Source organism: Magnolia sinica, chromosome 8 (genome assembly GCF_029962835.1).
Source record: "Magnolia sinica isolate HGM2019 chromosome 8, MsV1, whole genome shotgun sequence".
Lineage (NCBI taxonomy): Eukaryota > Viridiplantae > Streptophyta > Magnoliopsida > Magnoliales > Magnoliaceae > Magnolia > Magnolia sinica.
In genome coordinates, this window is record NC_080580.1 from 2,421,016 (window position 1) to 2,448,343 (window position 27,328).

Consider the following 27,328-nt stretch of genomic DNA (forward strand, 5'->3'; position numbering starts at 1 on the left):
AAAAGTGGCTAATGAGCTTCGTGTCACGATCAGAAGTAATGGTCTTGGGGACCACGTATAGCCGTACGACCTCCCTGAAGAATAGATTCGCCATGTGTGTTACATCGAGGGTCTTCTTGCATGGGATAAAGTGTGTTATCTTGGAGAAACGATCTACCACCACGAACACTGAATCTATACCACGTTGTGTTCGTGGGAGACCAAACACGAAGTTCATTGATAAATCCTCCTAAGGACCGTCAAGCACAGGTAACGGGGTGTAGAGGCCCGTATTCTGAGATTGCCCTTTAGAGGTCTGACAAACATGACAACGTTGTACGGCTTTTCCCACCTCACGTACTAATTTCGTATAATAATACCACTCTTCCACAAGAGATCGAGTTTTATCTCGCCCAAGGTGTCCACCGAGGCCACCTTCATGTAGCTCCTGAATAATCTGCTCCCTCAGATAACTTTGAGAGATGCACAATCGATTCCCTTTGAAGAGAAAATCATCCTGTATATGAAGGTCACTAGGGTGACCTTTTTGGCACTTCACCCAAGAATCTTTCAAGTCCTTATTCTCAGCATACAGCGCCTTGAGACAATCGAAGCCGACCACCTTGTTGCTCATCGTAACAACTAATGATGCACGATAACTAAGTGCATCAGCCACCTTGCTCTGCTGCCCTGACTTGTGTTTCAGAACGAACGTGAATTCCTGTAAAAATATAACTCATCTATCATGCACACGATTTACGTTAGTCTGACTATTAATAAACTTTAATGCTTGATGGTCAGTGTACAAAACAAACTCTCTTTGAATCAGATAATGCCGCCAATGTCGCAGTGCCTGAACAACTACGTACAACTCAAGCTCATAAGTCGACCACTTCTTTCAGGCTTCGCTGAGCTTCTCGCTGTAGAAAGCTACCAACCTGTCTTCCTGTCATAATACTCTCCCAATTCCGACATACGAAGCATCACACTCAACCTCAAACAATTTGTCGAAATTAGGAAGCACCAAGACCGGTGTTTTAGACAAACAATGCTTAATCTCATGAAAGCTCTTGTCATCTTTATCAGTCCACTGGAACGGTCTTTTTTTCATGCATTCTGTTATAGGTGCGATTATGGTGCTAAAATATCGCACAAATCGACGATAGAAAGTCGTCAACCCATGAAAACTCCTTACCTCATGAATGTTTGTCGGAATCGGCCATTCCCTAATAGCTCGTACATTTTCATCGTCCACACGAATGCATGTGGGCATTATAACAAATCCTAGAAACAACAGGCAGTCAGTTAAAAAACTACACTTCTTCAAGTTGAGGTACAACTTGTTAATTTATAGGACTTGCAGCACCTTCCTGAGATGTTTCCAGTGCTCCACCTAATCCTTACTATATATCAATATATCATCAAAATATACTACCATAAATCGGGCAGTAAACGGTTTTAGAACTTGATTCATCAAACGCATAAAAGTACTTGGTGCGTTTGATAGGCTAAAGGGTATGACCAGCCACTCATACAACCCTTCCTTGGTCTTAAATGTCATTTTCTACTCATCACCGAGTCGGATACGAATCTGATGGTACCCGACCTTAGGTCTAGTTTAGAGAACACCTTGGCCCCTTCTACCATATCGAGCATGTCGTCTAACCGTGGTATTGGGAACCGATACTTGATGGTAATTTTGTTGATTGCTCGACTGTCGACACATATGAGCCAACTTCCATCTTTTTTTGGCGTTAATAATGCTGGTACGACACATGGGCTCATGCTCTCTCTCAAGAGACCCTTACGGATCAATTCCTTTACTTGCCTCTGAAGTATCTCACACTCCTTCGGACTCATCCGATAATGAGGGCGGTTGGGCAGGCTAGCCTCAGGGACAAGGTCTATGTGATGTTGGATGTCCCTCATGGGGGGCAATCCATCAGGTAGATCCTCACGCCAGATTTCTTTGAATTCGTTTAGCAATAGTCTTAAACTTGGAGGAATGTTTGATGGTTCCTCTTCCTCACCCTTCACCACTACGGCGTATACCTCGCCGGTTTCCTTGGATTCCTACATGAAATCTCGAATGGTCAAGAGGGAACTCCCCACCACTTTAGAAGCTTCAAGGTGGTTCTCTGGTGCCATAAGGGTAAAGATTATTTTTCGACTATTCTTGACGAATATGTAAACATTATCTCGTCCCCGATGGGTCGCATCACGGTCCGACTGTCAGAGTCGACCGAGTAGCATATGACAAGCTTCCATGTCGACCACATCACAAAGTATTTGATCCTTATAATTTTTACCAATTGAAAACGAGATAGTGCATTGTTTAGTTACCTTGGTCTCATTCACCTTTTTTATCCAGCCAATTGAGTACGGGGAAGGATGCTTCGTCGTTGGTAGCTGCAACTTGTCCACCATCACTCTTGAGACGATGTTCTCGCTACTACCACTGTCTATGATCACATCACAGACCTTTCCGTTGACAGTGCACCGAGTACGAAATATATTGTGTCGCTGTGGATGTAATTCCTTTCGTGGGGCATATAGTAATCGCTTCACAACTAGAAAATCGTCACGATCCTCGCCTGTCACTTCATCGCCGCCTGCTATTTATTCAGTGGTTTATTCATGTTCATCAAAGCCATGGTCTTCTTCTGTGGCCTTATCTTCAGTGCCCCCTTCGTTTATAGTCAAGTGTGATGCGGGACGTTGAGGACAAGTGTTTAATAAGTGGCCTAGTTGGCCACAGTGGTAACAATTGTTCGACCTTGGCCGAGCATAAGGATTTGGAATCCTACTCGGACCCGTTGTTATAGGTGCTGCACGTTGATGTCTGGAGGACCCGCTCCCCGTATCACGGTTTATGGTTGTAAGAGGTTGATGACGTTCTCCTACTGAATCTTTTCCTCGTGCCAACACTGGATCCTGCGTGGGACCCGTCATGGGGGGTCGAGTTGAAAGATAGGGCCGAGCAGGAACTCTTGCAAGTTGTATTTCTGCCCTACCTGCTAATTGAACTGTTTCATCCACGGTCCCGACCGGGTATATCTGAACTCAGTCCTGAATTGTCAGTCGCAACCCACCCAAAAATCGTGCCACCTTCTGTGACTCGATTCTAACAGATCATTTCGTGTAGCCAACCGTTGGAACTCTTCAGTACTGACTGTTCGATTTCCTTGTCGGCAATAATGGAACTGTTGGAATAATATCTGCTCATAATCACCGAGGAGAAATTGTGATCGAAGAAGACGCCTCATCCATGGCCATGATGAGATGGGCGCCTTGTTCGCGGGCTCGTGAGAGTTATAATTATTCCCACCATGCGAAGCACCGATTTTAATTTAAACACTATTAATTTTACCCTTTTATGATCTAGCACGTCCATATAATCAAAATATTTCTCTTCTTGACTAGCCAATCGAGAAAATCTTATATATGTAATAAACCATTAAAATTAGGAAGTTCACCTTACCTCGATAGTCTCTTTTAGCATGATCTAGATGATCACCTCCATGGATTGGTCGTCAGCAAAACCCTCATTAAGGTCTTTGTCACTAGAACTTGAATCATGTGGCATAGCCCTACGGTTTACCTGGTAGTGCTCTACGAAAATCGGGGTTGCGTCGTATGGGTAACCATGGGTGGTGGAGCAACCAAAGGTAGTGGAGCAACCAAAGGTGGTGGAGCACCGCTAGGGCTCGGGGCGGAAGTAGCCCATCCACAAGATGGTCGAGAGTTGCCTGCAGTCCTTACATAGTCAACTGACTCTCCCTGTGGAAAGCTTTCATTCTTTCCGAAAGATAACGAATCCCTGGATCACCGTCCACAGGATTTTGATTCATACCTTCATTGTTTGCCATCAGCCCGAGGGGAATCCTCACTTTGATACCAATTGACGCAGAGATAAACATAATGAGGATAACTACTTCGAATCCACGGAGCTTCTCTGGACTCCTCACAGAGACTTCTCGAATCCACGAGGAAAGAAAGCAGAAAATAGAAATAAATTCTAATAAATTCGAAATTGATTAATTGATCCATAAAAACGAGTTCACAACCCTTTAAATAAGGGTACCAAGCAATGGGAAAGAAATCAGAATCAAACTACAACTAAAACTCCTAGAATCCGCGACTTACTGTAAATAGTAAACTTACTATTTATAGACGGTCGTGATGTCTATTAGTGCGTAAGGTTTTCGGCCAAAAATAGTAAGTGTCCTATTTGGCCTCACCAAACCATTCTCCTAATTATTCTAAGCTCTTTTCACGTTGGGCGCAACTCCTAAAGCCCGACGGATGAAGAGTTATAATCAAACTCAGACTTACATTTTATAGTAAAAATAAAATTAAAATAGGGAAACGACCATCGATCCAGTGGTTTTTCACAATTCCAGGGCTGCGCAACCCGGTGTAGCGGGTTGGTTGGCTAAAGTAGCTCGTTCTACCCCAAAATCATATATTTTACGTCAGGTAACTCATTCCGGATTGCGAGATACGCCCAATTTAAGGTCTGACGGTCCGGATCACTTCTGTCATCGACCGGGCCTTTTCTGATCCATCTTAGCCATGAAACTATCCACGACCCGCTCTACATCAATTTAACATGCTTAAATAATCATAAACAAACTCTAAAACATAATGTCAAAAAAAAAAAAAAAAAGCATAATCAAATAAGGAAACAAATTTTAAAAAACATGTAAATTTCCGTCAAATGTCGACAAGTTGTTAACCGGTTGAGTAGATCGGTCGAACAAGCTCAAAAATGTCTAAAGACTAATTTTTTTTTATTTTTTTATTTTTTTATTTTTTTGTGAATTTCGACATGTCAACATGATCTTTCGACCTGTTGAAACTAGCAGAAATTATCCAACAACCAATCAGGAATTTCTGGTGGAATTTCAACATGTTGATTAGATCTGTCGATCAGTTGAACTATGCTAATTTTTGTCCACATCAACCATACGACGGTTTTGGGGTGTCAGACCGTCATAAAAGTATTGAACCTATTGCCACTTTTCAAAACCATGGTGTAGACATTTAAGAAGTAAGTCCTTCCATCTTTCCCAACATTCATGAAAGTGCTCACCCTCTTTTTGTGTGAAATTCGTAATTTCTCTACGGAGAGCATTAGTTTTGTGAACCGGGAAGAACTTGTTTAAGAACTTCTTAGACAGTTGGTCCCATGTAGTGATAGATCTAACTCCTAGAGAATTCAACCATGCTTTTGCCTTATCCTTCAAAGAAAAAGGAAAAAGGCGCAAACGGATCGAATCGTCTGAAAAGTTTTGGAACTTAAAGGTGGAGCAAATGTCTAAGAATTCTTTCACATGATGATATGGATCCTCCTTATCTGAACCATAAAAGGAGGGCAACAATTGTATGACCCCAGGTTTAAGTTCAAAGTGTGCTGCCGTGGTGGCAGGCAACACTATACATGAAGGCGCATTGAATTGGACAGGAGCTGAATAATCTCTAAGAGCTTTAGTTCCATTCTCTTCCGCCATTTCAAATAGGATGTTTCTAAATCTTCTACGAAAGGTTCTTTCTATTTCAGGATCGAAAGGTACTAGTTCTATGTTCAGAGATCTACGTCCTAGCATAAACTATGTTATCAATATAAGAAAGAAAACTAAACTAAGATGCAACCTAAGATGAATAGAACTAAAAATAAAAGTTATGAATTCATAAAAATAAGAGAAAGCTATGTAAACGAGAATTGGAAGGAAGAACCCGAAAAAGGCGATGATGAATGTCTGAAGATTTGAGAGCTCCTCCTTTTGAAGACAATCTTATTTAGCAGCTTCCTTCCTCAATTCCTGTAGACATAACAAAAAAATAAATTGAATTTCCTAAAATAATGCTAGAAAAATCCTAAGCAATGGTTAATTTCTAAAAACGAAAGTTTCTAATCTTAGAAATAAAAGCTAAGTTAGTTTCTAAAAAGGGAAAAAAATTTCTAAAACTAGAAAATAGAAAGTTACTTGAAAGAAGAATCAAAATCTAAAAATAGAAAATTTCTAAAAAAGAAAGCCTAAAAATAGAAAATTTTAAAAAAAAAATAAAACCCTAATTCTAAAAATAGAAATTAGAAAAAGTAGAGAATTTAGAAAGAGATTACCAAATTAGCAGTTTATGTCAGGACCCTACAAAATAGGAAATAGGTTAGTTTCTAAAAAAAAATTTAGCTTAAGTTAGTAAAAACCTAAGACTATGAATTATGATAAGAGAGAATCCTAAATCCAATTGGACCGAAACAATCCCCGGCAACGGCGCCAAAAACTTAATGTTTTTTTTAAACCAACCTGATTTAAATACTAATGATATCATGAAATTGACAATTGGATCTCTTAATGATAGTAAGCCGAGATTACACTATACGCTCGTAGAACTCAATGTTTAGAATATTCTAATTAATGGATTAATATTTTGAAATTGATTATGAAGTTTATCGTGAGCTTGATTCCAGAAAGAAAAAAATTTCTGTGCACCGTTCATGAATCTTAAGATTCTCGCGCCTCGACGTTCTATTCACAAGTCACTCGGGTTCTCAGGAATTGTCTTTTATTTCTAAAATTATTTTTCGCATGTTTTATTTAAATCAACCTGATTTAAATGATTTTAAACTCGCAAGTATACGAATCAGATGTAGATATGGTACGTATTACGAGATCGTTCCCACGAGGACTGGTCGTCACAATTCAAAATTAAAGACTCTTCTTAACTAATCCAACAAATATTTGCGATAGTAATTAAGTAAACTAAATAAAAATCAATGGAAAAATAACCGAGAATAATGAGGAAAATTCAATCAAGGAGAAGACTAGGACTTTCGAATCCACCCCTAACTATCATAAACCTTGTTTTACCTGTTGATTTACCCTAATTCAGATTGATATCAAAAAAATAAACAAAGCGCACTCTATGTCCTTGGTCGGGCACACAGAATGTATAATTCCTTAAAGCATATGGATCACATCTTTCCATCCATGGTCAGGCATGAAGAGATGTAGATTCCTGTTTCTTCCTCTATAGGAACCTGTTCATGGTCAGACACAAGCACCTAGAATAGTAATCCAAACAACGTCCATAACTAGACTTTGGTTGAGCTCTTAGAATGGAGGAGTACAGATATTTCAGTTAAGCACAGTAGAGAAAGAAACAAACCAATCAAATTCAGATGAAATCAACACTTACAAGAGTCATTCAAATTAGGGGCTTCATCTCAGCCCTAGCTAAAAGATTAGCAACTCATGGAATCAAGTAGGAAGACGGAAAAATAATATTTATAAAAGAAAAACTCCATCCTCTCTTCCCTCTTGCTTTCTCTCTTTTACTTTCTTCAAGCTCTCCCTGGATCTGCCCTGGATCTGTCAGCCACCCTCTCTCTCTCTCTCTGTTCTCAGATCCACGTCCAGCCACACACTCCTATCTTCTCTCTTTCTCTCTTATCTCCAAAACAAACTTCTTCCTTAGATTCCCCTCAAAACCTCGATCCTTTTCTCCCTCTTCTCCCCTTAAACGAGCCTTCTTTCCTCTTTCTTATAGCAGTGTAGGCGGTGGAGAGACTTGCTGGAATGACGGTAGAAATGCTGTCGCAGCAACAGCCACGTGCGGATCCCTTTTCGCAGCCGAGTTCAGATGCAAAACCCACACATCTTTCCTTGCTCAGATACCATATAAACATCGTCCCTTAGGACGGTTTCAAGTTGTCTACATGATGGACGGCTTGGATTGTTCATACGAACCGTAGAGGTGGGCCACAACTGCTGCAAAAGTCGGACAGCGTCCGGCGTGCGTAAACAGGGTATGCGAATCCGGTCCGCTGTGATGCTGGTCGGACCCATTCTCCCGTTATTTTGGTAAATCCAATCCGTCCATTGGATGCAGGACGGAATTTCAATCGAGAATGAACTATTTTCACTGTCTGCTGATGCGGCCCACGTGATTTTACTTCTTGCCATCTATTCTGTTCTTAAACGGTTAAAAACCGATCTCTACTGCCATCTGAAATAACGCCTCCTAGGCGATGGTAATATGGGCCTTTATGATCTAATAGATGGTCCAGATTGGACCTACGAGCCGTGATGGTGGCCCACAACAGGGGACCGCAAGTCCCTGTTTCTGTTTCTGCGAAGCCGGGAACGGTAGTTTCGGGTCAGCGCTGCTGACCGACGCAGGCTCGTTCGGTGCACGGGCAGTGCACATGTGCACCATGCACATGTCACACAAGGTGGGGTCCACTGTGATGCTTTCGAGAAATCCAATCCGTCCATCCTATTGCTCATCTTATTTAAACCGTCTAAGTCAACTTTGAAGTATATCCAGATTGTAGGTGGGCCTAAAATTGGAGATTAATGGGCTGATGTGTCCGTTGGCCCACTTCTCGAGATATCCAATGGTTGAAATTTAATATGTACGGTTTATTTATGGCCTCCAGGCTATGCATGAAGTTTCGAGTCAATCGGATGGCGGGAACCATGTGATCTTGCATTCTGGACCATTTTCGGGCCTTTTTAACGTGAACGGCTTGATTTCCTCGGGTCCCTGGCATGTGAATTCTTCAGTCTTAGTTCTCTGGAGTGCGTCCCTTGCTCTGGTGACTTTGGAACATCAAATCCATGCTTGTAGTACTCTTTTTCCATCAACGCTCCTGATTTCATCCTGTAACAAAAATATAATTAAAATATTCCATTAAGCATTATCATGTACGTAAAATCATGCACTAATTAGGGTCTGATATGCAATATTCGGTCCATGTGTGTTATGAATGTGACCGATGCATGTCCTACATATACAGAGGATTTGAGTGCTTTGGAAAACATATTATGACCTCTGTCAGTTCACGGCTTACAATATAAAGGGTTAATAACAGGTTGCTCTCTAACCCTTACCATACAACTCGTGGAAGCGGATTGTGTACTGAGTAAACTCTATAAGGTTCTCCATGATTTATGTATTTTATCCCTTCCGTTTGTCCATTTTACCAGATAATTTTAGTACTTGATCTAAATATGAAGCATATCCAAAGCTTAAATGGACCACACTACATGAAACAATGTGAATTGAGCGTCTACAGTAGAAAAATTCTTGGGGGCCAAAGAAGTTTTAGATCAAGTTTATATTTGTGTTTTCCCTTCAGGTTCATATCTTTATAATCTTATAAACAGATTGGATGACAAATAAACTTCACTTTGGGGCCACAATGGTTTCAACTATGGAATTCATTATTCCCACTGTTTTCTACGGTATGATCCACTTTAGCTTTGGATATGACTAAAGTAGACCACAACAAATAATAAGCCTGGTTGCGGCAAATGCACAAGTTACATTAAATGCAAGAGTCATCTATGGTGTGGTCTAACTGAGCATTGAATCTGCCTCATTTTTGTCCTCACATGTTAAAATGAACTGAAAAAAGAGATGGACGACATGGATAAACAGATACATCAAGGTAAGCCTGCCCGCAGAATTACCCGTTTGTGGCTATGGACAGGTAGGACGCAAAAGACTCGCATCCAAAAGTCACTCACATCTCCATTCATGCACATGACACACATGAATGGATCCACAATTTTCTTCAACCGAGGGCCTCGCAATTTTCTCATTGGATGTTGACTAAATGGCTAGACTTCCGTTTCTTAGTTGCTCCCCGTTTTCATCCAATGTGAAAACCATGCCTTATCTCCTCCGGCCACTGAAAAATTATGTCCAGAGAGATTCTGGATCCACCTATTGTTTCGGATGTTTTTGGGATGGGGATCCTAACTCTCCGACTGCGGACATACACACAGAAACAGAGGGAAAAAAAAAATTGGTGTGGGCTATTCTTACCGAGAAAATAAAATGATAAAAGTCTATCCACAGCTATTTTATTCTGGTCTGAAATTTCTCACTGACTAATAATAGTGTAAGACTGTTCAAACAGTATAGATGATAATGGGAGGTGCCAAAAACCTTTCACAGTAAGTTCATGTGTTGGGAAGCTAGGTGGGGCCTACTGTGATGTTTTTGATAAATTCACCCAGTCCATCCATTTTTCCATCTCATTTTAAGTCATCATACAAAAAAATTGAGATGAACCCAAAACTCAAAGAGGCCACACGAGAAGTAAAAGTGGGAATCAAATGCCTGTTGTTGAAACCATTATGAGGTCCACATTAATGTTATATGCCATCCAAACCGTTCATGAGGTCATTCTCACTGGGATGAACTGAAAACCTAAAAACTTAGCCTGATACACAACCACTGTGGCCATTTCAATGGGTCAATGGTAGTCGTTCAATCCTCACTACTTCCTCTTATAATGTGGCCCAATTGAGTTTTGGATCCACCTAATTTTTTGTCACGTGTTCAAAAACGAGCCGTTAAAATGGATGTACGGGGTAGATTTCTCACAAATACCGGAGAGGGCCCTAACTAGCTCCCAGAACAGAAACTTCATACGAAAAACTTTGGCCGGAAATCCGAGCATACTGTGGATATCCTCATTCAAGTAACGGATCTCATAATTCCTATTTTCAAGTCCTATCACCAACGCGCTTTTGAACAAAGATGTCACCTCCCTTTGATTTGTCGCTCAGATCTTTGCTCCGAGAGAACACAATCAAAAGGGCAATATGGTAATTTAATGTCTGCAATACTATCTAAAGAAATTTCCTGAACCAACGAGCCAACCAAAACCCAAAAGAAATTGTGGGACCTTCAGGTGAAGTCCACGTTCTCAATTTCCAACCATAGCTTGCCATGTAAGCTCTTCAAGATGGAATTCGTGTTGCTTGAAGAACGTAGATTCTCCGTCTCCTTGCCCAACCATATTAGAAAGTTCATGGAAGTAAGAATTAATAATGGTGGACAAGAAGTGACCAAAATGCTATTAGGCTCTTAGGTGGGAGTTCCATTAGAAATATTAAGTGGATCCTCTATATTTACAGACAAGGGTCCATTTCTCTATGATGAGTTGGGAAAGGCTACTAATAACATAAACATAATCTTGTAGCTCCTCTAGATTGTGTCTGAACCCGGTGTTGGATCTGCTTCATTTTTGGGCTTGTATCTTAAAATGATTAGAGAAAATGGATGCATAGGGTGGATGATGTAGAACGTGGCACCGATATATTTCTTTCCATGAAACTTCGCAATCCAACCACTACCATTAACGATCTACCCATTAATATACTATTAAAAGTGTGATTCTTATTATTATATGGAAGACGCACGTCAGGGTGATGAATTATATGGATCCATATATTCTGGCAACAGAATCGGATGGCTCAGATTTTATATATAAAATTCAAAAGACAATCCTATCTATTATTTTATTTTTTCTGTGGAGTGTATCTACTAATAACATAAACATAATTTTGTTGCTCCCTTAGATTGCTCCTTTATTTAGATAATCAAATAAGCATTTTTTTTTTTCTTTTTGAGTTCATGATACATCCAAACTATAAATCTGATATTTAGATAATCATGCCTCAGTTATCCAAACCGAGGTTGAAACCCCCGTGGCTAAAAGCTTTAGCCTCAGTTTTAGCAACCGAGGCTAAAATGACTTTTATAGCCTCAATTTTCTCGAAATGAGGCTAAAGCAAAATTTTAGCCTCCATTGTTTCCAACTGAGACTAAATCCAAATTTAGCCTCAATTGCCTCTAACCGAAGCTAAAACTATTTTTAACCTCGGTTCTCAACAACCGAGGCTAAAGCCTTTAGCCATGAGAGCTGTAATCTCGGTTTAGGTAATTGAGGCAAAACCGAGACTAAAGATGGATTTAGCCTCTTTTGGCATCAACTGAGGCTAAATTCGGTTTTTGACCTCATTTCTCTATCAACCAAAGCTAACAATATCATAATCAACAAATGACAACAAATGATTGAGCTTGTGCATATTTCACCCATTTAACATTCATCAAGACAACAATTAGCACAATATCAACAAAACAATTAATGGTCTATTTAAACTATAAATGTCTTCCTTTCCTAGCCTTCCACGTGAACTGTTTCAGTAAGGTCCCCTTATGGACCGATCATGTCTTCCTTTCCTAGCCACATCTTCTGGCAGATGTCTACAACACCAACCTCACTGGCCACGATCACGTGTCCACTATGTGTGATGTAGGCCCTTTTCTTTTCTTGCAATGAGCCCAAATTCCTCCCTGGGAAGTTTCCCTGCAATGGGCTGAGAAGCATAGCTGATTCGGTAAGTCGCACAGCATTGAGATTATACTGCTTGGAGCCGTAGAGTGTTGCAGAACCAGGCCCTCTATTTGTTGAAGACTTGAACCTTTATAAACAATCAAGGCCCATGATAAACAAGAAAATAAAAGGACAATCAGCTTCACAAGTCACCTCTATAGTTGGGAAAGTGTCACAGTAAATAAAAAAATAAAAAAACTGCTTGCAGATGGAATTTGATTGATTGCTAACACGTACACCGCATGCTCAAATACAAAAGTAGACGGCTCAGTTTTTTATGTGTAAACATAGCTATGTGTAAACATAGCTAGCTATCTGTAACACATGCTTCAATATGCAGCAGGATAATATATGGTGGTTACTATAGACATGTCCAGTAAATATTGTAAAATATACTTGCTAATCAAATATCATTATACCGACATTATCAAAAAAAAAAAAAACTTGGCAAGCTTGCAGTTGGAACTTTTCTTCTCTTTTCCTTCTTTTTTCATTTCCTTTTTTCTTAATGAATTGCCTTCAATTGGAACTTCAATCACATTAATAAATTGTCATTGTATCAAACTATATGGTGCTACAAGGCTTACAAGCACCACAATACAACCCCTACTCAATTGCTTGCTGGCAGGTATTGCAAATCATAAGCAACAGAGGAAACAAAAATTGGCCTTATAAAAGAAAACCAGTAAGAAAAACACACCCAAGTATGAAAAAGTTTAGAAAGAAAAAGCAACCAAAAGTCATCACCTGATATTCTTGAAGTGGATTTTGCTGCTCGTCAGGCATGTACCAGGAAGCATCCAAAACCTGAAGAAATAAAAAAAAACTCAACAGTCATAATGTAGATGATAAATATGATTCATTCAATTCATTCATATTCACAAGATTCCATTAATTTACCTTAGATACTCTAACAGGACCATGATAGAGGTGGTGATAATGGACAAGATGGCATTTTCACTCACACAAGATAGGGTCCTAGATAGGAATTTTTGCAACCAAGAAAAAAAAGATCCTTAAAGCAGACCCTAAGAAGCTGGGACAAGATACTTCTCTTCTACCAAGTCTATCCAAGTCTATCTAACAAAGAAAAATAAACAAGCAGCAGCCCGCAGTTTCTAAATGCTAAGTAAATTCCTAGCATTTCAAGAGCAAAAGGAAACGAACCAAAATCACAACTTGCTATGAGAAACTAATGAAAAACAAACAAAAAACAACAATAAGGCCACTGAATCCTAGCTTTTTTAACATAAGATGCCTTAATATGTAACCGAAAGGAAAACAAACACGATCTAATTCTCAGGCAATATCCGACCAAAACTTAGATACAACCAACCCTGCATGGTCCTGCAATCCCATTTAGAAAAAAATAAAAATAAAAATTCCCAAGGAGAGATGAAATGCCGACCTTCTACATCTTGAGCCTTTCATTCTCTTCTTCCAAACGTGAAAACTTGTTCTACAGCTTGTTTGTGTATGCCTGCCACAATGAGGAATAAATTCTCAGTCTTAAAAAAACAGAAAATGGAAGTAACTGGTTTTCAAAACAAGCAACCTGATCTTACAGACACACAGACAAATAAAGTGCTTATACACTCTGCACAATTCTTCAGATACTGCTCCTACCGGATTGATGGCACAAACAGCAAGAACATTCATATCAAACAGCACTGAGTAGATTGTCTCTTTCAGCTGTCTTCTAGATGCCTTAGCAGATTCAGTATCTGAAGAAAAGGAAAAATAATTTTTTTAAAAAAAAAGGTATCAATTTAACTGAAAATGCACCCAAATAAATTGAATGTACCCTATATGGTTGACTTTATTTCTCCTTTCAATCATCTATCCATTACTATTGCCCCTATCAAGGAGAGATGATACCATTGCCAGTTAAACTTCTGATTCCCACTGGGACACTATGCTAACTACACTTTGGGCATAACTTCCTCAATTGGGTCGGGACCACATTCTTTTGAAAGATAATACAGCATCTATTATAAATCTATAGAACAAGCTCCCATCTCATACAATCATAAGCAGAATTTTGCATTGTGAAAACATAGAGAAGCTTTAAAGAAACCACAACATACCTGCAAGAGAGACCCCTCAATCCATACTCGGCCAAACCTAGCAATTTCCCAGTCCATCCAGTGGACCGCAATGTAGTTTTTGGATGGCTAGAGATTAGCTAGCACCACATGCACCCTGGCCAAAAAGCACCTCCATATGCAGCATTGTGCAAAATCAGGTGAGTATGTAAAGCACTAATAATATCCAATCACCCTTATAAAATCCATCAGTAAAAAATGCCTAATTCCCGTAAGTTTGCTCCAGATTCTTAAAGAGTGACAGTTTGCAGCTGAAATTTTCCAGTCAAACAGTCTCTTGGCAACAGTATATAAAAAGGCAGATCTTAACAACATATTCTAGTAAAGCTAACAGATGAAGCTAAATTCTGGATCGACTACAATTAATTACAATGTTTTTAGATACATAATCAATAACAGAGAATGAAGAGAATAAACAACTATGGTATGAAATGGTAGAGAATGACGAGAATAAAGAACTAAGATATGAAATCACACAAAGGCCACCACCAGATAAAAAATTCCACATATTTCAGACTCTAAAACAAAGAATCCAAATCATGACCTAGAATCAAATATAAAAAAACACACAGTCATTTCAAAAACAAAAATAAAAAAGTAAAGCTCCAAACAATGGGATCCGAAAGGAAAACAGATCTATCCGCAAGAACCGGATCAAAATCCAACGAAATCTCTCAGAATCAAGAGATATAAGCTGGATTCAGATTAAAATAGATTAAGCACCAAAAATTGAGAAAAAAATTTGAAAAAATAAACCCTAAGTGGAGAATATTTGGAAAAAAGCTCACTGTATTTCAAGGATCTAACAATCGGAGAGAGAGATGGAGAGAGATCCGATGAAGACAAGAACCGAAGATGGAGGAGGAGCTTTTCTCCTTCTTTGGAGACGGAAATCTCGGAGAAGAGAGAGAGGGAGAGAGAGAGAGAGAGAGAGAGAGAGAGAGAGAGAGGGAGAGAGAGGAGCTAGGGTAGGGTTGGGTTTCGGTTGGAAAGGAATGGTGTGAGAGGACTGTTTAAGGGGCGCGGATTGGGTTCCTACGTAAGGATGCTGGGTGGGGCCCATCACCATGATTGTGGGAAATCTACACCGTCCATCCATGCCTGCCTGTCGAATTTATATTTCAGAAATAGAATTTTAGCCTCAGTTCCTTAGGCAACCGAGGCTAAAAGCCAGAAATTTGGCCTCGGTTCCTATGCAACCGGGGCTAAAAAGTCCAATTTTATCATTTTTTTTTTTTTCAGAATTTTCAATTATTTGAAATTTCTCAATTTTAAAGAGATTTCCAATTTTTTTTTTCAAGATTCTCAAATTCAAAATTCTTATTTTTTTTTTTAAATTCTTAATTTTTTAAAATTCTCAATTTAAAAAAATCATACTTTTTCATAATTATCATTTTTTTTATTCTTAATTTAAAAAAAAAAATTTCTTAATTTTTTAAAAGTTCTCAAAATTTTAAAAAATTCTTAATTCTTAAAAAATTCAAAATTCAAATCTTTTTCAAAACTCTCAATATATTTTTTTTCAAAATTCTCAATTTTTTTCCAAAATTCTCAATTTTTTCACAATTGTCAAAAAATTTAAAAATTATTAATTCTTTCAATATTCTCAAATTTTTTTTTAATATTCTTAAATGTAGACTTTTGGCATTGGTTCTAGGCTATAAAGTAGACTTTTGGCCTCGGTTCCCATGTAATTAAGGCTAAAAAGTAGACTTTTCACCTTGGTTCCTATGCAAATGAGGCTAAAATGTAGACTTTTCGCCTCGGTTCCTATGCAACTGAGGCTAAAAGGTAGACTTTTCACCTCGGTTCCTATGCAACTGAGGCTAAAAAGTAGATTTTTCGCCTCGGTTCCTATGCAACTGAGGCTAAAAATTAGACCTTTCGCCTCGGTTCCTATGCAACTGAGGTTAAAAAGTAGACCTTTCGCCTCGGTTCCTATGCAATTGAGGCGAAAAAGTAGACCTTTCACCTCGGTTCCCATGCAACTGTGGCTAAAAAGTAGACTTTTCGCCTCGGTTCCTATGCAACTGAGGCTAAAAAGTAGATTTTTCACCTCGGTTCCTATGCAACTGAGGCTACAAATTACACTTTTCGCCTCGGTTCCTATGCAACTGAGGCTAAAAATTAGACCTTTCGCCTCGGTTCCTATGCAACTGAGGCTAAAAAGTAGACCTTTCGCCTCGGTTCCTATGCAACTGAGGCTAAAAAGTAGACCTTTCGCCTCGGTTCCTATGCAATTGAGGCTAAAAAGTAGACTTTTCGCCTCGATTACTATGTAACTGAGGCTAAAAAGTAGACTTTTAGCCTCAGTTCCAAAGCAACTAAGGCAAAAAATGAACTTTTAGCCTCAGTTCCTTACCAATTGAGGCTAAAAAACACATTTAGCCTCCATTTTTTCAACCGAGGCTAAAAAATTGAGGCTAAAGGCCTACTTTCTTAAGCATTTTATTTTTTCTTTTTGAGTTCATGATACATCCAAACTATAAATCTGACATTTAGATAATTAAATAAGTGATTTTTTGATCGTGTTCTTTTTTATTTTTAATTTTTAATTTTCTTGGTTCATGATACATCCAAACTCTAATACCCAATTTGGGTAATTAATTTGTATTACTTATACGTTAACCATCAAATATCTAAGTAATTTAGAAGTCCCAAAGAGTCATCCTTCACACTCTGTCAGCAATGAAAGTTTTTCTCTTTAATATCTATCTCATGGAAGCCACACGTGCTAGTTGTGTGGATGTGATTGGCCACCTAACGTACATCTTAAATAATTGATGTAGCCAATCTGGTGAGCCCATGAAAACCCCTTTTTACGACAGGGATCCCATCCGGATGATGCTAACCCTATCGTCAATTGATTTCAACGGAAGGCCATTGGATGAAAGATGCTAAGCTTTTATTCCATGAAAGAGACAGTTAATTGTTAAGATGCGGTTCTGATCCTTGCCGTTGGCCTCCTTACCCGCATCTTGCTGAATTTACTGATGAAGTTAATATGGTGGGCCTATCCATGAAAGCCCTTGAAGAGAGTAACCACACTGTCCATCCATTTTAGAGAGATCATTTTAGGGCATGAGCCGAAGGATCCAAAGTTTGAGTGGACTCCACCACAACAAACAGTGAAAATTGAATGTCTATTGATGCAGATGTCTGGTTCGTCCTCCAGACCCTTATATGCCTGCACAGAAAGAGGACAAAGGAGACCCTGGCTCGAGCAGGGGACCCTCCGATGCCAAAGTCAGGCCTGGACTCGGGGTCTGAATGTATTGAAAGGTTTTTAGAAGGAATTTTTTCGTACCTCTCAAGGTGAGGGGGTCCCTCTTTTATAGCTGCTGGGGCATTTAACCGCACGAGGATTCTCTTCCTGATATTGTGCGCGGGATCTTCTCCTGGTATCACGGAGACAGGATCGTGCCCATCTCAAGCCTTCATCTGATCCCGTGAGCTTCGGGGTCAGGGATCTTATCCCAAGACATCCGGAATGTGGCTTGATCTTGTGAAGGTCGATCCGATAAGGAGGTCCGCCCGACGCATGCCCGAGATGCTGACGACTCGTCCGAACCGACTCAACCTTTGTCTCGGTTTAGCGAACCATGCCTCGGATTTGACACATCCTTTGGTGATCCGAGGCATTAAGTCCGAGTCTGCGGACTTGTATTTTTTGTCCCCAACAGTAAATCCCCTTACTCCGTGTGTTTCATGTGACACTGAGGAGTAGCGAGTTTTGAGTCGGTTCATAACTTAGTCCGAGATGAGTCGTAGTCATTAAATGCATTCCGTGAGGCCTTTGATGGGGGACGGTTCAGCTTCTGACATCGCATGCGCCGTCAGCCGTCAAATCGCACACCCCGCCAATGAGGGTCGGACACGTAGCAAAGACATCATTGTGGCCAGTCGTCGTGCGCCACGTGTCGAGTGAGGGAATCGATGCAGGCGTCGAATCATTTCCCTATTAATTGTCTCCGCCGTATGGCGATCTTATATAACGTCAGGGGTCCCGCACTTTAAACTTTTACTGCTCTTGCCATTCCCGCTTCGCATTTTCTTTGGGGTTTGCATAGCCTTTCATCTCCTTCCTTTCCTCTCTCTTAACCGTTGGTGCCTCTTTCCGCCATTTCTGTTTTCCTTTCTCCCTCCGGTGAGTTTCTCCTTCCTCTTTATTAGGTAATAATGGCGGATAGGAGTTCTCAAAGTCCCCAGGGGGGAGCTTCCGGAGACGAAGGCGAAGCGCAACGTTTTTGGAACGTTGCGGAATCGCCTTCCTTACTGACGGAGATAGCAGTGGACGCCAACGCTGCTTGTCTACCGGAGAGAGTCACCGAAGCTCCGGCGGAGCGCCCTGCTTCCGTCGTTCCTTCTCGGGGCGGGTCGTCTCTATTAACCCGCCCGGGAAGGCCTAACTTGCCAAGGGACGTGGAGGAAGATGAGGAGGAAGAAGATGAAATTTTAATCGCCGAAGGAACCCCTGATCCTGCTCCTGTTGGTGAATCGGCGCAGGCCGAGTCTGAAGAAGAAGGATCGGGGGAAGATTTAAGCGGTCCGGTTCCCTCGATCTTGGCGAGACGGACTTAGACAGAATCCGAGTCGGGTATCATATTCCCGAGTCGGTCATCACCTATCTCCCCGTCCGAATGACTTGCCGGATCACCCTCCTGCCGGCGATCGCGATTTACCAAGTGTCGATGCAATGCGGCTTGCATCTGCCCCTTCAGGCCATCGTCCAGGGAGTTTTGTCTCGCATACAGATTGCCGGGCAGATAGTCCCGAATGGGTGGAGGAACTTACTCGGATGTGCGGTGTTGTGGGCTGAGATGGAGCACCACCGCTTACAGTCGATGAATTTCTCCACCTGTATCAAGTGCGAGTAAATCCGAACTATCCCGGCTTCTACGTCTTCGCTGCTTGGCGAGGCGGAGGCGGTTCCATGATAACCGACCCTCCCACTTCCAACAAACACTGGAGAGAGCGTTGGTTTTGGGCATGTGGTCGGTGGGAGACGGAGAGTCCGGGTCCTGCGAGGCTCGTGTCCCTCGGGCGTTCCAAAGAGCAGTGACTTGGGTCTTCTCTCCCTCTCGCCCCCTTTTTTGTTTTTGTAATATTCTGAGTCTGACGAGCTTGTGTCTGGGAGATATTCCGAAGAAGCGGCCGAAGCTCGGCACCGTGCCTCGGCTCGGATCAAAGAGTTGAGGTCGTTGGATCCGAGGGACAAGTCTTGGAAGGTGCTTCTACAGCCAGAACGCCTTCATCTTGCAGGTCTGGACTCGGAAGTCACAGGTAATTGAAAACGTATCTTCTGAGTATTCCGAATTTCCCCGACTTACTTCGCCATAACTTATTCTCTGTTTTTATTACAGATCTGCTGAAGCTCGTCCCAACCTCAGGATTGTCCTCGAACCGGAGATGACTGGAGCTCGTCCTGCCCTTAGGCCAGTCACGAAGTTGAAGGCTCCTCCGCGGTCAGTTCTTCTTTCGGAGCCTCGGCCGCCGAAGAGGCAAAGGGTGCTGCGGAAGGAGAAAGAGCCAGCGAGCTCTTCTGCCCCTTCCGTCGTCGTGATTCCCGACCCGGACGAAAGGGCGGAAGAGACGGCGATTGCTGCTTCGGAGCCTCAGGCGGCACCTGACTCGGCACGCGTTGAGACGGATGTTCCGAGTCGGGAGGAAGAGACCGGGGCCGCGTCCTCCAGGGGGGAGGGAGAGACGAGGACCGCGTCCTCCCGAGGGGAGGAGACGAACCAGGAGGGGCCGTCAGTCCTGCAGCAAGTGGTGTCGGGGATGGTTCCTTGGGCCCTGGCCCACGGGTGTGAAAGAGAGTTCGTGAAACTCTACAACGCCCCGTCGTCGCAGACCGTCAGCCACGCTGCCAGGATGCTTTTTGAACTCGCTCCTTGCTTAATCAAGGCCAGCAAGGAGCTATCCTCAACTCATCGGCTGCAGGCTCTTCTGTCTGAGGCCGTAGGTCGACGCGAGGAGGCCGAGATCCGGGTCGGCGTCCTGACAGGCGAGGCGGCCCTTGCCCGGAAAGCTGCCGAAGATGCGAGGGCAGAGGCGGCTAGCACCAGAAGAGCCCTGGACGAAGCGAAGGCAGAGGTCGCTCAGGCACTGGCTTTACTCTCCAAAGCTGAAGAAGAGAATCAGCGAGTTCTGGCAGTCCATGCTTCGTGCGCGGATGACTTAGCTCGGGCTAAGCTTGAGGCGGCGGAGCACATTCAGCAGGCCGTCGAGAAGACTCGGGAGGCCGAGAAGGCTAGGGACCAAGCCGTCCAAGCATTCCTCGAGTCGGCGGAGTTCGAGGATGAAAGGGACCGCTTGTTCCAAAGCGGATATCTGGAATGCGTCAAGGACATAAAGAAATCCTTCCCTGACCTTGACCTTTCAGAAATCGAGGGTGGAGCAGCCTCGGGATCCGAGAACCCGGACGCCACTGCTGAAGATACTGTTGGGGACGAGGCCGGTGCATGAGGACCGTTACCGGGGCCCTTGGACATATATATATATATTTGCTTTGATGTATTCGCTTGCTTTGTACTTACATATGTTTTGATGAATGAAAGAGAAATGCCTATCTTTACTTATTTGACTTGGCTTTATCCTTTCTTAGTTCAGAGTCTTTAATCGTTGAATATAGAACTAGGGATAGTAGACTTTGAGGTGTTCAGCGTTCCAAGGGTGAGGCAACGGCTGTCCGTTTAGGTCTTCCAGCTGATACGTTCCCGGTCTAATGGTGCCCGAGACGATGTAGGGTCCTTCCCAATTGGGTCCCAGTGTACCCGACCCAAATTCCTTGGTGTTAGAAAACACTTTCCGAAGAACCATATCTCTCATTCGAAATCTTCTAATCCTAACTCGGGTATTGTAGAACCGAGCCACTTGTCATTGCCGCGCCTCCGTGCGCAGCCGTGCCACTTCTCTTTGTTCGTCCAGAAGGTCGAGTCCGAGTGCAAGGAGTTCTTCGTTTGCTTCTGCATTGAATGTGGTGATTCGAGCCGAAGGTAATCCGATTTCAACGGGAGTGACGGCTTCCGAGCCATAAGCTAGTGAAAACGGAGTCTCCCCTGTGGCTGTTCGAGCGGTGGTTCGGTAGGCCCAAAGAATTTTCGGGAGCTCTTCGGCCCATGCTCCTTTGGCCCGGCCAAGCTTGGTCCGAAGATGTTGCTTGATAATCTTATTAACCGCTTCAACTTGTCCGTTGGTTTGAGGATGATGAGGCGAAGAGTAAACGTTTCTGATTCCGAGGTTGTCGCACATCCCGCGAAAGCTTCTATTATCAAATTGCCTTCCATTGTCTGTAACGATGGTACGGGGTACCCCGAATCGGCAGATAATGTTTTTCCATACAAATTCGGTGATCTTCTGCTCGGTTATTTTAGCTAATGGTTCTGCCTCGGCCCACTTCGTGAAATAGTCAACCGCTACCACAGCAAACTTGGTCTGACCTTTTCCCATAGGGAGCGGTCCTATGATGTCGACGCCCCACTGTGCGAAAGGCCAGGGACCAGTCATCGGCGTTAGTGCTTCGGGTGCTTGCCTCGGAATTGCCGCGAACCGTTGGCATCTGTCGCATTTTTGAACGAGCTCGCGAGCGTCGTGTTGGATAGTGGGCCAGTAGTATCCCTGTCGTAGGACCTTGTAGGCGAGGGATCGCCCTCCAGAGTGGTTTCCGCAGATTCCTTCATGAATTTCCCGTAACACATAGTTTGCCTCGCTGGGTTTGAGGCACCGCAGCAACGGGGCGTAGTAACCTTTCTTGTAGAGGGTTCCGTTGAATATGGTATAACGGGAGGCTCGAATCTTAATTCGTCGAGCCTCGGCACGATCCTCGGGCAACTTTCCTTCGTCAAGGTATTGGCGGATTGGATCAATCCAGGAAGGTTCCGAGTCGATTGTATTGACGGCCTCGCTAATTGGTTCATCTATGCTTGGCTTGTCAACGTATTCGACAGGGACGGACCTGGGTATTTCGTCTTCTTTGTCCGAGGCGAGCTTCGCTAGCAAATCGGCTTTGCTGTTTTCCGTGCGAGGGATCCGAGTCACACGACAGAATTGAAATCCGTTGATAAGTTCTTTCGCTTTCTCCATGTAAGCCCTTAGCCGGTCTTTCCGTGTCTGGTATACACCGGTAACTTGGTTAACAACCAACTGAGAGTCGCTGAAAACACTTAGGTGCGTGACCTCCATGCTAGCGGCGAGTCGGAGGCCGAGTAACAACGCTTCATATTCCGCCGTATTGTTCGACGCTTGGAATCCAAGTCGTAAGGCATACTGTATATAGGTATGATCGGGGGTTTCCAGCACAACCCCAGCCCCACTGGCCTTCGAGTTGGAAGAACCGTCGACATACAGATTCCACGGAATAGGGCAAGGGGGAGCGGTTGAGGTCGGAACTGCACCGTCCTTCGGTGTATCATTTACTGAAAGTTCGGTTGAAGACGTTCCCTCGGCGATAAAATCAGCTACGGCTTGCCCTTTGATTGCTGCCTTTGGTCGGTATTGAATATCAAACTCACTCAGCTCGATAGCCCATTTGGTGAGTCGGCCGGAAGCTTCTGGTTTCTGGCGAAGCGGAAGGTCGGTCATTACAATGATGGTGTGGGCATGGAAATACGGCCTAAGTCGCCGAGAGGAAGTTATTAAAGCCAAGGCCACTTTTTCCAAGCTTGGGTATCTCGTTTCTGCTGGCAATAACGCTTTCCAAGCAGTTGCTTTCCCTCGGATTCTCGTATCAAAGCCGAACTAACTGCTGCCTCGGATACTGCTAGGTAGAGGAGCAACGACTCCCCCGGTTCGGGTTTTGATAAGAGAGGTGCAGAACCGAGATATGATTTTAATTGCTGGAATGCTGCTTCACACTCTTCCGTCCAACCCATCGCTTGTCTTCCTTTCAATTGTTTGAAGAAAGGGAGACATTTATCCGTTGCTCTGGACAGGAACCGATTAAGTGCTGCGACTCGTCCGGTCAACCTTTGGACGTCCTTAATGGTTTTGGGGGATTCCATATCAATCAGAGCCTTTATCTTCTCAGGGTTTGCCTCTATTCCTCGCTGACTGACCAAGAAACCGAGAAATTTTCCGGAGCCTACTCCAAAAGCACATTTACTTGGATTTAGCTTCATCCGGAACTTCCGTAGGATTAGAAACATTTCTTCCAAATTATTCACATGATCTGCCGCGTGTATGCTTTTGACGAGCATGTCGTCGATGTATACTTCCATGGTTCGGCCTATAAGCCGAGCAAAGATTTTGTTAACTAACCTTTGATAAGTTGCGCCGGCATTCTTCAGACCAAATGGCATCACTCGGTAACAATAAAGGCCTTTGTCGGTGACAAAGGTAGTTTTTGATTTATCTGTTTGATGCATTACAATTTGATTATATCCTGAATATGCATCCATGAAGCTAAGGAGCTCATGTCCGGCTGTACTATCTACTAGCTGGTCTATCCTCGGAAGCGGAAAGCTATCCTTGGGGCAGGCTTTATTTAAGTCGGTATAGTCAATACAGACTCGCCACTTCCCGTTGGATTTCTTTACAAGCACGACATTCGCGACCCACTCTGGATAGTGTATTTCTTCTATGAAATTAGCCTGGAGTAGTTTGTTGACCTCTTTTTCAATGATGGCGTATCGTTCAGGGCCGAGCGGTCGTCGCTTCTGTCGGATCGGTCGATATGACGGATCGACGTTAAGTCGGTGAGTCACTACGGAGGGGTCGATCCCTCGCATATCTTCATGACTCCAGGCAAATACGTCGGCGTACCTTCGGAGCAGGGCTATCAGCTTTTCTCTCAAAGGGGACTGCAGAGATGAGCCAATTCGTACTGTCTTGGATCCATCTGTTTCGACTAAGGGGATCGAGACAAGATCTTCGACCGGCTGTCCTCGTTCATAATTCTCGCCCCGAGGGTCCAATGATTCGATCGTTAAAATGTTGGTCGGATTCTTGTCGGCGGCTCCTTTTACAGCTATCATATAACATCGCCTCGCGTCTTGCTGGTCTCCTTTGACAATTCCGACTCCTGACTCGGTCGGGAATTTCATTGTAAGATGGTATGTGGATACCACAGCCTGGAGGAGACTCAATGAAGGTCGGCCGAGTATCGCGTTGTATACCGAGGGTTGATCGACGACCAGGAAGTCAACCATCATCGTCGTCTGATGTGGGGCATTGCCAGCAGTGAGTGGTAATGAGACAGTCCCCTCGGGCAGTACTTGTCCTCCGGAAAAACCGATCAATGGGGTCCGAACCGGGCGTAACGCGGATCGTTCGATCCCCATTTTGTCGAACGCCCCAGTAAACAATACGTCTGCAGATGATCCTGTATCGACGAGTATTCGGAACACCTTTCGGTTAGCGATCGCCAAGGAGACGATCAACGCATCATCGTGGGGGTGATGGATACCTCGGGCGTCTTCCTCAGTGAACGATATGCAATATCTTTCTCTTTTCTTTTCCTTTGATGGCCGATCTATAATCATGAGCTCGGACTGAGGCTGACTAAGTTTTCGTGCATGATTCCTTCGCGCGTTGTTTGAGTCGCCCCCACATTGTGGACCGCCGATAATCGTCCGGATTTCTTCCATAGGCTGACTCTCGGTCGGGCCGCCACGGATGCCCCCGCTTTGACCATATGTTCTCTGAGTCGGCCGTCTTTTATGAGTCGTTCGATCTCTTCTTTTAAGTGACGGCAATCACTTGTGTTATGCCCGTGATCGCGGTGATAATGGCAGTACTTATCCTTGTCCCGCCGATTAGGATTACTCCTGAGCTTACTGGGCCAGCTAACAAAGCCTTCGTTTTTTATTTCCATCAGTACCTCTTCCCGAGTCTTATTCAGGGGAGTATATGTGGAAAATCTTCGATCCGACCGTTTTCCTGACCTTCGCTCGTCACGCGCTTGATCCTCTTTGCGTTTCCTCCCTCTGGCCGAGTCGGCTTCTTTTTTGGCCGACTCTTTGGCCAAGGTTTTAGTTTCACGCAGGATTCGCGCTTCCTCGGCGTTGGCATATTTATCGGATCGTGCCATAAACTCTGCCAGAGTATCGGGCGGAGTTTTGTCTAGAGATGCCAGGAATGGCTTATCCCTAACTCCTTGCATGAGCGCATTGAGGGCCGTTTCTTCCGAATGTTTTCGAACTTGAAGGGATTCGAAATTAAAACGCTTGATGTAATCTTTCAATAGCTCTCCCTGCTTCTGAACTACGCTATTCAGATGTGAAGGGGGCTTCAATTTCTTCTTTCCGCCGATGAAGTTGGTGAGGAAGGCGTCGCTCAACTCAACGAATGAACTGATGGACTTTGGTTTCAGCTGTTTGAACCACAGTCGAGCTACATCAGTCAATGTAAGAGAAAAGGCCCGACACATTACTGCATCCGAGGCATCGTGAAGTTCCATATAGGTTCTGAAGCACTCGATATGCTCGGTCGGGTCGGTCTTGCCGGTGAAAGGAGTGATTTGAGGTAATCGAAACCTCTCGGGCAATCGGGCCTTTAGTACCGAGTCCACAAAGGGGGACGCTTTCGCTTCGGACCCGGTTGAATATACATTCCGGCCGTGCTTTATGTCCGCCATCTCTTTTGCCATCTCTTCCCGCACTTCTTTTTTGAAATTTTGAATGTCGGCTTTCCAAGGTTCGCGGCTTTCTGCCGTGCCTTCCATGGAAGGGCGATTGCGCCTTCTTCGCTCTATTTCGTGCCGAAGATCAGTCGGGGGCAGGGAAGCGTTGGCTGACTGCGCTGGAGATGGTTCTGATCCGCCTTGGGGTTGGCTTGGGCGGACAGACTGCGGCGCGGAAGGTTGAGGATCAACCGCCGTAGTTGGCGCACGTGCCGTCTCCCCTTGAGGATGCGGGAGCGGCTGCATTTGTTGCTGATACATTCGTTCCAGCATCTGCTTCATCATATTCATATCAGACCGGATTTCTTGAACCTCCTTATCCAACCGTCCATCGTCGCGATCCCGCTGATTGTTGCTTGTCCGGGTCGCTCCTCGTTGGCGGTTGTTAGGTGGGTTCTGGGCCGCGGGGCGTTACATGGACCCACCGGTCCTTCAATCTCATTCAAATCTTCCTCTGGGACCGTCCTTCTAGTCATTACCATTGAAATCAATATAGTGATACGAGATTGCTTTCTTGTGTCCTTCCCACAGACGGCGCCAAGCTGTTGATGCAAGTGTTTGATTCGTCCTCCGAGATCTTCGTGTGCCTGCACAGAAAGAGGACAAAGGAGACCCTGGCTTGAGCAGGGGACCCTCCGATGCCAAAGTCAGGCCTGGATTCTGGGTCTAAGTGTATTGAAGGGTTTTGAGAAAGAAATTTTTCCGTACCTCTCAAGGTGAGGGGGTCCCTCTTTTATAGCTGCTGGAGCATTTAACCGCACGAGGATTCTCTTCCTGATATTGTGTGCGGGATCTTCTCCTGGTATCGCGGAGACAGGATCGTGCCCATCTCAAGCCTTCATCTGATCCCGTGAGCTTCGGGGTCGGGGATCTTATCCCAAGACATCCGGAATGTGACTTGATCTTGTGAAGGTCGATCCGATAAGGAGGTCCGCCCGACGCATGCCCGAGATGCTGACGACTCGTCCGAATCGACTCAACTTTTGTCTCGGTTTAGCGAATCATGCCTCGGATTTGACACATCTTTTGGTGACCCGAGGCATTAAGTCCGAGTCTGCGGACTTGTATTTTTTGTCCCCAACACCTATCATATACAAATACGGTGATTTTGAAACCAGCTACTTTAGCCTGTGGGTGTGTTTCCAACTCATGAACAGGTTGGATCTCAAATAAACATCATGGTGGACCCGGGAAGGTTTTAACAGTGGGCGTCACTCTCTCCACTGTTTTCTTTGGCGGGGTCCACTCAAGCTTCCTCATTCTTTGGCTCATGTCCTAAAATGATCTTTTCAAATGGAAGATAGAATGGATACAAGCAACACATATATAATGGTGGGGCCCATATAACTCAGTGACGTCACCTCAGTAGCGAGTCTCGCTGGTCAACCTATCAGTAGCTAATCTGCATCGTTAAAGAGAGGA

The 27,328-nt window shown here is 43.6% G+C and overlaps 1 protein-coding gene and 1 non-coding gene across 2 annotated transcripts; one reads left to right on the forward strand and one right to left on the reverse strand.

Moving 5' to 3' along the window:
* Positions 1 to 5,007: 5,007 nt before the first annotated feature.
* Positions 5,008 to 5,114, forward strand: LOC131254475 (small nucleolar RNA R71). The gene has a single exon (XR_009175589.1). It is a non-coding gene; the product is annotated as a small nucleolar RNA R71 (small nucleolar RNA).
* A 6,835-nt stretch (positions 5,115 to 11,949) lies between these two features.
* LOC131253829 (uncharacterized) lies at positions 11,950 to 14,429 on the reverse strand. Its single transcript, XM_058254966.1, has 5 exons — positions 13,986 to 14,429; positions 13,808 to 13,905; positions 13,590 to 13,661; positions 12,929 to 12,988; positions 11,950 to 12,269 (listed from the first exon to the last, which is right to left on the reverse strand). The coding sequence occupies exons 2-5, from the start codon at positions 13,834 to 13,836 to the stop codon at positions 12,002 to 12,004; spliced, it is 429 nt and encodes a 142-aa protein (XP_058110949.1). The 5' UTR covers positions 13,837 to 13,905; positions 13,986 to 14,429; the 3' UTR covers positions 11,950 to 12,001.
* Between the last annotated feature and the right edge of the window lie 12,899 nt (positions 14,430 to 27,328).

Excerpts from the sequence above, each read along its gene's own strand:
- LOC131253829 (XM_058254966.1), bottom strand. The coding sequence starts at position 13,836 with ATGTTCTTGCTGTTTGTGCCATCAATCCG. Across the intron at positions 12,989-13,589 it reads AAAGGCTCAAGATGTAGAAG|GTTTTGGATGCTTCCTGGTA; the intron begins GTCGGCATTTCA and ends TTATTTCTTCAG. Across the intron at positions 12,270-12,928 it reads ATCCACTTCAAGAATATCAG|GTTCAAGTCTTCAACAAATA; the intron begins GTGATGACTTTT and ends TTGTTTATAAAG.